Source organism: Pan paniscus, chromosome 18, assembly GCF_029289425.2.
Source record: "Pan paniscus chromosome 18, NHGRI_mPanPan1-v2.0_pri, whole genome shotgun sequence".
Lineage (NCBI taxonomy): Eukaryota > Metazoa > Chordata > Mammalia > Primates > Hominidae > Pan > Pan paniscus.
The window spans coordinates 20,290,335-20,303,288 of NC_073267.2; the positions used below are offsets into that span (position 1 = coordinate 20,290,335).

Below are 12,954 nucleotides of genomic sequence, written 5' to 3' on the forward strand. Positions count from 1 at the left end.
CTGTTAACCCCATTTCTTTAGATTACATCCCACAAGAAAAGTTTCTGTTTGTGAAAAAAAAAAAGTTTCTTCTCACACTGTAACCTTCTTCCTGATAGGAAAAATTTTATAGGAGAGTTAGCTGCGCTTAATTATAGATGTTCAATAAAGTAAGCATGATAACAGCCTGTCTGAAAGAGAACTTTCTGCAATGATCTGGAGAATGTGGACCTGTGCTGTATAACAATGGAACCACTAACTCTTTTTTGTTTGTTTTTTGAGACAGAGTCTTGCTCTGTCACCCAGGCTGGAGTGCATTGGTGTGATCTCGGCCCACTGCAACCTCTGCCCCCTGGGTTCAAGCGATTCTCCTGCCTCAGCCTCCCAAGTAGCTGGGGTTACAGGCGCCCACCACCACACCCAGCTAATTTTTGTATTTTTAGTAGAGACAGGGTTTCACCATGTTGGCCAGGCTGGTCTTGAACTCCTGACCTCAGGTGATCCACCCACCTCGGCCTCCCAAAGTGCTGGGATTACAGGCATGAGCCACCACACCTGACCTTTTTTTTTTTTTTTAAGACAGAGTCTCGCTCTGTCACCAGGCTGGAGTGCAGTGGTGCAATCTTGGCTCACTGCAACCTCTGCCTCCTGGTTTCAAGCAATTCTTGTGCCTCAGCCTCCCAAGTAGCTGGGATTACAGGTGTGTGCGATGACGCCCGGCTAAATTTTGTTTTTAGTAGAGACAGGGTTTCATCATGTTGGCCAGGCTGGTCTTGAACCCGTGACCTCAAGTGATCTGCCTGCCTCAGCCTCCGAAAGTGCTGGGATTACAGGTGTGAGCCACTGTGCCCGGCCCAGAACCACTAACTCCTGAGCACTTGAAATATGTCTAGTGTGGCTGGGAAACTGGATTTTCATTTAATGTTATTGTTAATAATCTAAATGTAAATAGGTACAAGTGAAAGAGGGCCAGAGAGATCAAACAGGGGCTTGTTTTTCTTGAAAACAATTGAACAAAGCTCATTATCAAATCAGAAAATATTTTCCAGGCCCAGCCGACCTTTCCCCTGTAATTGTTACATTATTTTTAGGGAGAGGTTGGTGATAGCCCTGATATCAGTCCTTGGCAGTATAAACAGGTTTCTTCTGGTTGGACACGTTTTTATGGCCTTTGGGAGAGTTGAAAGGAGAATGGAGTCTTCTGCTTCTACTTTTTCTTTTCCAGTTAACACATGACTTAATTACCCAGATAATATAAGAATGCACGGTTGTCTTGTATAATTTTAAAATACAGATATGCACAATTGTATAATGTAAATATGCTCAGCTTCAATAAATTTGTTTTAAGAAGACACACACACACACACACAAGAATGCACAGTTGTCATGAAAAATACAGAATTTATAGAGTAAAAAATGAAAATATCCCTCCCCAGAGGTCACTGAACATTTAACCCCATGGTTTACAGCCTACTTGACCGCTGACCTTTCTCTGTGCACTTACAGGGTCTTGCTTGATATTTCATAATATGGATTTTTAGTGTTCTAGCCCAATCCCTGTATGGACATTCAGATTTCCTCTCATTTCCTTCCTTTATAAACAATGCTGTAGGGAACCTCTATGTATTATCTACCTACAATGTTTCTGCTATATCTGTTCTCTTCTTCACTCTCCTGGAGTTTTCCTGCCATCCAAGGAGGTGTTTGAGGTGTTCAATCATTCCCACCATAAGAAGTCAGTCAGCCGGGCACAGTGGCTCAAAACCTGTAATCCCAGCACTCTGGGAAGCTGAGGCTGGAGGATCATTTGAGCCCAGGAGTTGGAGACCAGCCTGGGCAACATGGCGAGACCATATCTCTACTTTTTTATTTAAAAAAAAAAAGAGGGAGAAGTCAGAGAGTGTTCTGAGCCACCAGGCCTTACTGTTCTTCTTCTTCAAAGTTGTTTTGGCTCTTCTTCTGGGTGCGTTGCGATTCCATATGAATTTTAGGATCAGCTTGTCAGTTTTTCTATAAGGAAGCCAGCTAGGATTCTAACAAGGATGATGTTGAATCTGTAAATCAATTTGAGGAATTTGGCCATAGATCTTCTGATCCATAAACATGGGATGTTGTCCGTTTCTTTAGAGCTTCTTTAATTATTATTATTATTATTATTATTTTGAGACAGAATCTCGCTCTGTTGCCCAGGCTGGAATGCAGTGGTGTGATCTCGGCTCACCACAACCTCTACCTCTCGGGTTCAAGTGATTCTCCTGCCTTAGCCTCCCGAGTAGCTGGGACTACAGGCACATGCCACCATGCCTGGCTAATTTTTGTATTTTTAGTAGAGATAGGGTTTCACTGTGTTGGCCAGGCTGATCTCGAGCTCCTGATCTCATGATCCACCCGCCTCGGCCTCCCAAGGTTCTGGGATTACAGGCATGAGCCACTGTGCCCGGCCGAGATTTGTACTTTTTTAAGAAAAATTTTTAATTGTTTTATTTTATTTTATTTATTTATTTATTTTGAGACAGAGTCTTGCTCTGTCACCCAGGCTGGAGTGCAGTGGCGCAATCTCGGCTCACTACAAGATCCGCCTCCCAGGTTCACACCGTTCTCCTGCTTCGGCCTCCCGAGTAGCTGGGACTACAGGCTCCTGCCACCACACCCGGCTAATTTTTTGTATTTTTAGTAGAGACGGGGTTTCACTGTGTTAGCCAGGATGGTTTTGATCTCCTGACCTTGTGATCCACCCGCCTCGGCCTCCCAAAGTGCTGGGATTACAGGCATGAGCCACCGTGCCCGGCACGAGATTTGCACTTCTTTAGTTAAACTTAGTCCTAATGTTTTATGATTTTCGATGCTATGGCACATGGAATTTTATTCTTAATTTCAGTTTTGGCTTGTTATATTTGCTTTTTTTCTTTCAGAGACAGGGTCTTGCTCTGTTACCCAGTCTAGAGTGCGGTAGCACAATCACGGCTTATTCCAGCCTCCTGAGCAGCTGGGACCATAGCCATGCACCTCTATGCCTAGCTAATTTTTTAAAAAAAAATTTGTAGAGATAGGGATCTCTCTGTGTTGCCCAGGCTTGTCTCAAACTCCTGGGCTCAAGTAATCCTCCTGCCTCGGCCTTCCAAGGTGCTGGGATTACAGGTGTGAGCCACCACGCCTGGCCATCTGTGCATTTTTTTTTTTTTTTTTTGAGATGGAGTCTCATTCTGTTGCCCAGGCTGGAGTTCAGTGGTATGATCTCAGCTCACAGCAACCTCTGCCTCCCGGGTTCAAGTGATTCTCCTGCCTCAGCCTCCCGAGTTCAAGTGATTCTCCTGCCTCAGCCTCCCGAGTAGCTGGGGTTACAGGCGCACAACACCAGGCCCAGCTAATTTTTTTGTATTTTTAGTGGAGACGGGGGTTTTGCCATGTTGGCCAGGCTGGTCTTGAACTCAAGACCTCAGGTGATCTGCCCGCTTTGGCCTCCCAAAGGGCTGGGATTATAGGCGTGAGCCACCTTGCCCGGCCCACCTGTGCATTTTTAATGCCAGGGTTTTATCAGTGCTTTATTTACCAAACACTGAATACTCCCTGTGCCTCTGGGGCTGTTCCAGTCTCTGGGGATACAGAGAGGAAAGGGGACACTGGAACTTGTGTTCCTTGAGGCAGGGACTACTCTTCCAGTTCCCTGCAGTAAGCTGACCAGTCTGACCTCATGCTCTTGGCTTCGTTTCAGGGTTTCCTGGAGGAAACTAGCCTCTTTTACGGACATTACACCATTGATGGGGTGAAATTTCAGAACTTCACCTATGATCTGCCCCTGGCGTATTTGTTAAGCACAATCGCCTCCCTGGCCCTGAGCCTTCTTTGGATAGTGAAAAGGTAAAGTCTGCCTTTGCATTCTCTCTGAATTACCCCTGATGGCTGGAGGCTATTGGAGATATGGGAGCTCTGGAAGCCATTGCCTAAAGGATGAGTGGAGTCCAATGATGGGTTTTGTGGGGAAGGGTTTGTGAGTACATTGGCAGCTGAAGAGACCTGGGAGAAATAAAAGTCAGGATTTGGGATGGAGTAGCAGACTGAGGTTCTTCTTTTTTTTTTTTTTTTTTTTCCAGACAGAGTCTTTCTCTGTCACACAGACTGGAGTGCGGTGGCGGGATCTCGGCTCACTGCAACCTCTGCCCCTCAGGTTCAAGTGATTCTTGTGCCTCAGCCTCCTGGGTAGCTAGGACTACAGGAACGTGCCACCACGCCTAGCTAATTTTTGTATTTTTAGTAGAGTTTCACCATGTTGGCCAGGCTGGTCTTGAACTCCTGACCTCAGGTGATCTGCCTACCCTGGCCTCCCAAAGTTCTGGGATTACAGGTGTGAGCCACCGCACCTAGCCTGGGGTTCTCCACTCAATCATTACTGAACACATCTGGCAATCCCACCCCACTGCACACATACCCCTTCCTTTGCTTAGGTGTGTATGTTAACTAGGTCTCTACTGGGTTGTAAGTAGCAGAAACCTAGCTCTGAGGGTTATTGAGTGGCTCACAGATCCAAGGAAGGGAGGAAACTCAAATTACAGGAAGGACAAAGATGGAGCCATGGCTTAGGAACAACATCAAAAGTAAGAATCCCTCATCTTCAATTCTTTGGTGTAGTGGTGGCTTTCTTAAGTGGTGGGAAATAGGGCATCTTATAGTTTGCATCAGCCTTGACCTCCTGGGTCACAGGTGCAGAAATCCTTAGAAAAGACTTGTTGTGGCCGGGCGCGGTGGCTCACGCCTGTAATCCCAGCACTTTGGGAGGCCGAGGCGGGCGGATCACGAGGTCAGGAGATCGAGACCATCCTGGCTAACACGGTGAAACCCCGTCTCTACTAAAAAAAAATACAAAAAATTAGCCGGGCGTGGTAGCGGGCGCCTGTAATCCCAGCTTCTCGGGAGGCTGAGGCAGGAGAATGGCGTGAACCCGGGAGGCGGAGCTTGCAGTGAGCCGAGATCGCGCCACGGCACTCCAGCCTGGGCGACAGAGCGAGACTCCGTCTCAAAAAAAAAAAAAAAAAAAAAAGAAAAGACTTGTTGTATCTGCTTCATTCAAGTTCCCAGCCCCGACCCTTCCACCGTTGCCATGGGGAGCAGTGTGTCTGCGATGAGCCCCTGGTGGTTCAAGTGCCCAGCACTGTGCTCCTTCAGCTGTGGCCAGGGGCTAGGGTCCTATGACAACATGACTTTTCCTGTGGGAGACAAGTGGTTTAGGGAGAGAGAGCAATTCCCAAGAAAAGAGAAGAGTATTAATTCCCTTAACAAACAACAGGTACAAAAGGCACAATGACCCAAACACAATAGAAATTTTATTTCTTCTTTATTAGCTGGGCGTGGTGGCACACACCGGTGGTCTCAGCTACTTGGGAGGCGGAGACAGGAGAATCACTTGAACCTGGGAGGCGGAGGTTGCAGTGAGCCAAGATCGTACCACTGCACTCCAGCCTGGGCGACAGAGCGAGACTCTGTCTCAAAAACAAACAAACAAACAAACAAAACAAAAACAAAACCTGTATTTCTCTTTTACATGACAGTCCTGGGTGGGGGCACAGGTTAGTGTGTTAGAATTCATCTTATAGTATTCTAGGACTAAAGTTGACCAAAGTTCAGCCATCTTCAGCATGTGGCTTCGAAGGTCCTGCCAAGGGATGGGAAAGGAAAACTCATGGAGGAGAACCATGCGGATGGTATTTATAGGCCAGACCTGGAAGTGGTGTACATCACTCACATCCCATTGGCTACAGCTCAGTCATATGACTACAGCCAACTGCAAGGGAGGCCAGGAAACATTGCTCCTGGCTGGGCAGCTATTACCCAGCAGTGACACTGTATTATAGAAGATGGACCACAAATTTTTGATGGACAGCTTGCCATCTCTGTGCCAGGGGGGTTGCTTGGCAGACAGTATCATGGATGGGCCTCTTTCTTGCCCACTTGACTGTCCCTGTGAGAGCATGCACAGTGTTGTAAGCCATGTAGCTGCGAAGCTCCTTATCACAGGTGCAGAAGAGACCAGGGTGCTGCGGATTGATCTGGCCCTCCATAAGGACCAGGATTCACCATTGCAAAGAAAACCCCAATGCCCAGCTGGGCATTTGTATCCTGAGTTAGAATCTGTGAGATGAACGTGAACTAGTAAGCGTCCATCCCCCACCCAAGTGTACTATGTACAAATGAGAAGCAGCCTCAGGCTGCTTTTGAGGGGCAAAGAGATGCTTGGTAAAGAAATATTGGTTGATTGGGGTTCCGTGATTGTGCCAGGGGAGATCCAAGTTTTACGGACCTACAGGGTAGACAATTTGGAAGTGCCATCTTTAAGACAAAGAGTATGAAAATATGTTTTGTAAATGATAAAAAAAAAAAAAAAGACCATAGGGACACATTGCTAGAGTCTTCCAAAGCCTTGGAAGGGGCCCTGAAGAATGAATAAGGTTTTTTGTTTTTGTTTTTTTTTTCAAGACGAGTCTTGCTCTGTCACCTAGGCTGGAGGGCAGTGGCGTGATCTTGGTTCACTGCAACCTCTGCCTTCCGGGTTCAAGCAATTCTTCTGCCTCAGCCTCCCAAGTAGCTGAGATTACAGTTGCACGCCACCACGACTGGCTTAATTTTTGTATTTTTAGTAGAGATGGGGTTTCACCACGTTGGCCAGGCTGGTCTCGAACTTCTGACCTCGTGATCCACCCACCTCGGCCTCCCACAGTGCTGGGATTACAGGCATGAGCCACCACGCTCAGCCGAATGAATAAGGTTTGTTAGTTGCACAGCGAATCTACCTATGAATCTCGTTCAAGCTCAAGGGCTTGATTGCTTTCTGGGGAAGGTCATGGAGGGAGGGCTGGGTGTGATGTAATGGGAGAAAGGCCTGCTGTGGCCCAGAAAGTGGATGTGCCACAGAGTGACAAAGAGTATGGACTTTGTAGGCCACAGACCATGGCTGGAATGCCAGTTCACCTCTTTGAGCCTCATTTTCTTCATCTGTGAAATGTGCATCCTGGAAGAGTTGCTGGGAGGATTAACATAAACTAGGCAGGTGAATGAAATCTTAGCACTCTGCCTGGCACCTTATAGACATTTATGAAGTTAAAATTATCATCATCATCATCATTATCATCAAAGTAGCACCAGTTCTGCCACCTAACTTTCTGGATATAGGGAAATAATTTTCCTTCCTCTGGATCTTAGTTTTCTCATCTGTAAAATGTAGTTCTGGGTCAGGCCCGGTGGCTCACACCTGTAATCCTAGCACTTTGGGAGTACAAGGTGGGTGGATCACTTGAGCCCAGGAGTTCAAGACCAACTCTGGGCAACATGGCAAAACCCTATTTCTACAAAAAATACAAATAATTAGCTAGGTGTGGTAGTGTGTGCTTGTAGTTTGAGCTATGCGGGAGGCTGAGGTGGGAGGATCACCTGAACTTGGTGAGGCTGAGGCTGCAGTGAGCCACGATCACACTGCTGCACTCCACCCTGGGTGACAGAGTGAGACCCCATCTCAAAAAGTAAAAAATAAAATAAAATGTAGGTCTGGTCTGAATCTGAGGCTTGCAACTGAGATGGGTCAGCATGAGCTTTATAACATGGCATATTTCTGGAGCCCACATGAGACCTATCGAATTGAAAATCTCAGGTAAGAAACCATTTGGGAACCTGGATTTGGGGAAAGCACTCCATGTTGTTCTGACATAAATTCTTTGCTGTAATCCTTTGGCAGAATGACTGATCATAACAATTCCTTCCATTTCTATTGTCTTCATGCCTCACTGGCAAATCCTAAAAATAACCTCTTTCATCTACAGAGGACTGTGCATGGCATCTGGTGTTTTACACCAAGTGCCAGGTGTATTTTTTCCATGAAAGCATTTGAATGAATAAAAATATGCAACAGAATTGTATCTGACCTAAACAGGTGCTCACTAAATAGTTAATTTAAGTCATTTATTCATTGCTTTATCCATCAGTTGCATGTTAACCAAAGTATATAGTCCATATAAAGGTGGCAAGATAGCCAGGGTACCTGCTCTCAAGGAATTTAAAATTTAGTTAGAGTAAGGAGTTACAAGCAGTAAACAGATGAATAAGATAATTGCAGGTTAGTGTCATTCCTATGAATTAAATAAAAGGGATTGGGCTAGGTGCGGTGGCTCATGCCTGTAATCCCAGCGCTTTGGGAGGCCGAGGCGGATGGATGATGAAGTCAGGAGATCGAGACCAGCCTGGCCAACCTGGTGAAATCCTGTCTCTACTAAAAATACAGAAAATTAGCTGGGCGTGGTGGCAGGCGCCTGTAATCCCAGCTACTCAGAAGGCTCAGGCAGGAGAATCGCTTGAACCCGGGAGGTGGAGGTTGCAGTGAGCTGAGACTGCACCACTGCACTCCAGACTGGGCAACAGAGTGAGACTCCGTCTCAAAAATAAATAAGTAAGTAAGTAAGTAAATAAATAAATACATAAATAAATAAAAGGGACTGACTTGAAGTGGGGGTTATAGCCTTAGATGGGGAGGTGAGGGATTATAGCCTTAGATGGGGAGGTGAGGGATTATAAAGGGGTTATTTGAGCCAAAACCGGAAGGATGGGAAGGAGACCAGCCATAGGGAGGGTCAGAGGAGCACCATCCTTGGGGATGGTAGTGGGAATTCCCAAGGGTAGAGTCCCAGAGGCAGGAACAGGAATTTCTGTGTTTATAGAAAGGAGAGAAAGCAAGTATAGTTACATGGGAGGAGAGACGACAGCAGAGCTGGATCATATAGGATATCTAGGCTGTATTAAGGAGTTTGGATTTTAAAAGAAAATGAATCGTTCTACCAAAAAGACATATGCACTCGTATATTCATCACAGTGCTATTCACAATAGCAAAGAAATGGAATCAACCTAGGTGCCCATCAACGGAGGACTGGATAAAGAAAATGTGGTACACATACACCATGGAATACTACACAGCCATAAAAAAGAATGAAATCATGTCCTTTGCAGCAACATGGTTGCAGCTAGAGGCCATTATCCAAAGCAAATTAATGCAGGAACAGAAAACCAAATACCGCATGTTCTCACTTATTAGTGGGAGTTAAACATTGGGTACTCATGGACATAAAGATGGCAACAAAAGAAACTGAGGAATCCTAGAGTGGAGAGGGAGAGAGGGAGGCAAGGATTGAAGAACTATTGGATACTGTGCTCAGTACCTGGATGATGGAATCATTTCTATCCCAAATCTCAGCATCATGCAATATTACCAAGGTTACAAACCTGCACATGTACTCCTGAATCTAAAATAAAAGTTGGGGAAGAAAATTTGGATTTTATTCTAGCTGTAATTGAAGCGATTAGATGGGTAAAAGGAAAGGATCAACAATGAGATACCTTGTTAGCTGCCACATATATTTAGAATGGCCCCAAACTTGACCATGTCACAATGGGCTGAAAATGCAGCTATGTCTAACTTTTTAAGTTTCAGACACAGCCAATTCAGGGGACTCTCTTTTGCTGTTGTTTCTATAAGAAGGATGATTGTGTTTTGGGGTCAGGTCGGTGGAAGGATTCAAAATCAACCTGATTCGGAGTGAGGAGCACTTTCAGAGTTACTGCAACAAGATATTTGCCGGCTGGGACTTCTGCATCACTAACCGCAGCATGGCAGATCTGAAGCACAGCAGCTTGCGGTACGAGCTCCGAGTGAGTGCTCCTGAGTTTGCCCGTGGTGGGGTCCTCACCAGCAAGGTCCTGCCTTTGGAGCCTGAGTTTTCAGCTTGCAGAGCATCAAGGGTGGGGGACAGGTTGTCCCTGGTGCTTAGCAAGTTACTCCTCTGTAGCTTTCAAGAACTTTTCACAGCGAACACGTTACTGGGGTTGATTACCCTAGACCTGAACAGGAGCACTGGTGAACTGGGACTGGGAAGTGGGGTGGGGATGCAGTGGCTGGAAGAAGGTGATGTCTTTCCCCACACCTTGCTACTTTACACTGTTATTTTTCCACCTGAGGAGGACCTGTCATAAACACTACTTATACCAGGAGAAATGGGAGTAAGGAGGAATGTTATGACAATAGTGTGGGATGGAGAGTATATGAAAAAGTACAGACCAGGTGTGGTGGTTTATGCCTGTAATCCCAGCACTTTGGGAGGCTGAGGCAGGCAGATCACAAGGTCAGGAGATCGAGACCATCCTGGCTAACACGGTGAAACCCCATCTCTACTAAAAATACAAAAAATTAGCCGGGCATTGTGGCACATGCCTGTAGTCCCAGCTACTTGGGAGTCTGAGGCAAGAGAATCGCTTGAACCGGGAGGCAGAGGTTGCAGTGAGCCAAGGTTGCGCCACTGCATTCCAACCTGGGTGACAGAGCGAGACTCCGTCTCAAAAAAGAAAAAAAAAGTACAAGAGAGTTTCCAACCATCTCTACTAAAAATACAAAAAATTACCTGGGCATGGTGGCACATGCCTGTTGTCCCAGCTACTTGGGAGTCTGAGGCAAGAGAATCAATTGAACCAGGAGGCAGAGGTTGCAGTGAGCCAAGATTGTGCCACTGCATTCCAGCCTGGGTGACAGAGCTAGGCTCCATCTCAAAAAAAAAAAAGTACATGAGAGTTTCCAAATGAATAAGGAGAGAAAGGAGTAAAGAATAGCATGTTAATAAAAATAAACCCATCAAAGAAAAGGAGGAGGGGACAAATAAATCAAAAGCATAATAAAATGGAAGGAATCAAATCAAATCTATTCTTTCTTACACTAAATATGAACTGATTAAATTCTCCTAATAAAAGCAGAGACTACTACATTGTGTAAAAGAAAAAATAACAACACCTCACCTGTATTGTGTTTGAAGAAATGACACATACTATATTTAAGTAATATGAATAGTTTATAGTTCTGTTTTCACATTTATTGCAAAGCCCAATTGCAGTCTTAAATAGGAGGTTCTGCCTTTACTTAGGTCTTTAGTAGACGTAAAAAATAGTTGGGCTAGGCCAGGTGCAGTGGCTCATGCCTGTAATCCAGCACTTTGGGAGGCCGAGGCAGGTCAGGGTCAGGAGATTGAGACCATCCTGGCCAATATGGTGAAACCCCGTCTCTACTAAAATTACAAAAATTAGCTGGGCATGGTGGTGCATGCCTGTAATCCTAGCTACTCGGGAGGCTGAGGCAGGAGAATGACTTGAACCAGGGAGTCAGAGGTTGCAGTGAGCCGAGATTGGACCACTGCACTCCAGCCTGGCAACAGAGCGAGACTCCGTCTCAAAAAAAAAAAGAAAAAAAGTAGTTGGGCTAAGTCTAGGATGGTTTCTTGGGGGAGATGAATATTTAAAAGATGTCTTTTTTTTTTTTTTTTTTCTGAGATAGCATTTTACTCTGTCACCCAGGCTGGAGTACAGTGACGTGATCATACATCACTGCAGACTCGAACTCCCGGGCTCAAGCAATCTTCCACATCAGCCTCCCGAGTAGCAGCGACTACGGGCACTCATCACCACACCCAGCTAATTCTTCTGGGTTTTCTTGTAGAGATGGGGTCTCACTATGTTGCCAGGGTTGGTCTTGAACTCCTGGGCTCAAGTGATCCTCCTACCCTTGGCCTCCCACGGTGCTACGGTTACAGGAGTGAGCCACCATGCCTGGCTAGAACTCTTAAAGATGGATGGGGAGAGAATGATGAATGAATTTCTATCCCTGAGTATCCCTTCATCCCACTGCTCACAAGTGAATTTTCTTTTATCTTCAGGCAGATCTGGAGGAAGAAAGAATGCGGCAGAAAATAGCAGAAAGGACCTCAGAAGAAACAATACGCATTTACTCCTTGAGACTGTTTTTGAACTGTATTGTTCTGGCTGTTTTAGGGGCATGCTTTTATGCAATATACGTAGCAACTGTCTTCTCGCAAGAGCACATGAAAAAGGTAAATTAACTTGTACTCTGGCTGGACATTATGCCTAGTGCACTGAAAATCTGTGAGGTAGATACCATCGTCATTTCTGTTTTACATATGGAGATACAAGTTTGGCTGATATGATCAAGACCTGTAAATCAGAGGTGATCAGTTTCCACTTTTTTATTTTTTTTTGAGACGGAGTTTCGCTCTTCTTGCCCAGACTGGAGTGCAATGGCATTGTCTTGGCTCACTGCAGCCTCTGCCTCCCAGGTTCAAATGATTCTCCTGCCTCAGCCTCCCGAGTAGCTGGGATTACAGGCATGTGCCACCACGCCCGGCTAATTTTGTGTTTTTAGTAGAGACTGGGTTTCTCCATGTTGGTCAGGCTGGTTTTGAACTTCTGACCTCAGGTGATCTGCCCGCCTCCACCTCCCAAAGTGCTGGGATTACAGGTGTGAGCCATTGTGCCCTGCCCAGTTTTCACTTTTAAGAGAACTTTTTTGTTTTTGTTGTTGAGACAGTCTCACTTTGTCGCTCAGGCTGAAGTGTGGTGGTGTGATCTCAGTTCATTGTAACCTCCACCTCCCAGGTTCAAGTGATTCTCGTGCCTCAGCCTCCCTAGTAGCTGGCATTACAGGGATGTGCCACCACACCCAGCTAATTTTTGTATTTTTAGCAGAGACGGGGGTTTCACCATGTTGGCCAGGCTGGTCTCGAACTCCTGACCTCAAGAGATCCACCCACCTTGGCCTCCCAAAGTGCTGGGATTGCAGGTGTTAGCCACCGCACCTGGCCTTAGAGAAATTTTTAAAAGCATCTAAAGTGTAGTGTTTGAGATCCTTACTGCTCCTGGAATTTGCAATATTCAAAACTAGGCTGGACTAGGGTTTTATCCCTGACTGTTATTTTTGAACTAAGGCCTTGGTTTACCTAAAATAGCAGTGGTTTTAAAATTCCAAGTTTGTCTAGTGGCTCTGTTTTATGAAATCAATCATCAGGGGTCCAGGTTCCGTTCATCTTGTGGCTCTGCCCTCCCTAGGATATGGTTTTCTTTTCTTCTTTCTTTTTTCTTTTTGAGACAGAGTCTCACTCTGTCACCCA

General features: G+C 45.7%; 1 protein-coding gene across 6 annotated transcripts in view; it reads left to right on the plus strand.

Annotated features, from left to right (window-relative positions):
- Positions 1–12,954, plus strand: part of TMC7 (transmembrane channel like 7) — a 78,992-nt gene that overhangs the window by 43,321 nt on the left and 22,717 nt on the right. For 4 of the 6 annotated variants that reach the window (XM_034939959.3, XM_034939961.3, XM_034939960.3 and 1 more), the window contains 3 exons: positions 3,692–3,837; positions 9,514–9,661; positions 11,707–11,880. In XM_034939959.3, coding sequence (XP_034795850.3) covers positions 3,692–3,837; positions 9,514–9,661; positions 11,707–11,880 — 468 coding nt within the window. Of the gene's footprint in view, positions 1–3,691; positions 3,838–9,513; positions 9,662–11,706; positions 11,881–12,954 lie in introns of those variants that run through there. The other 2 variants (XM_055100226.2, XM_055100225.2) reach the window with 2 other exon arrangements.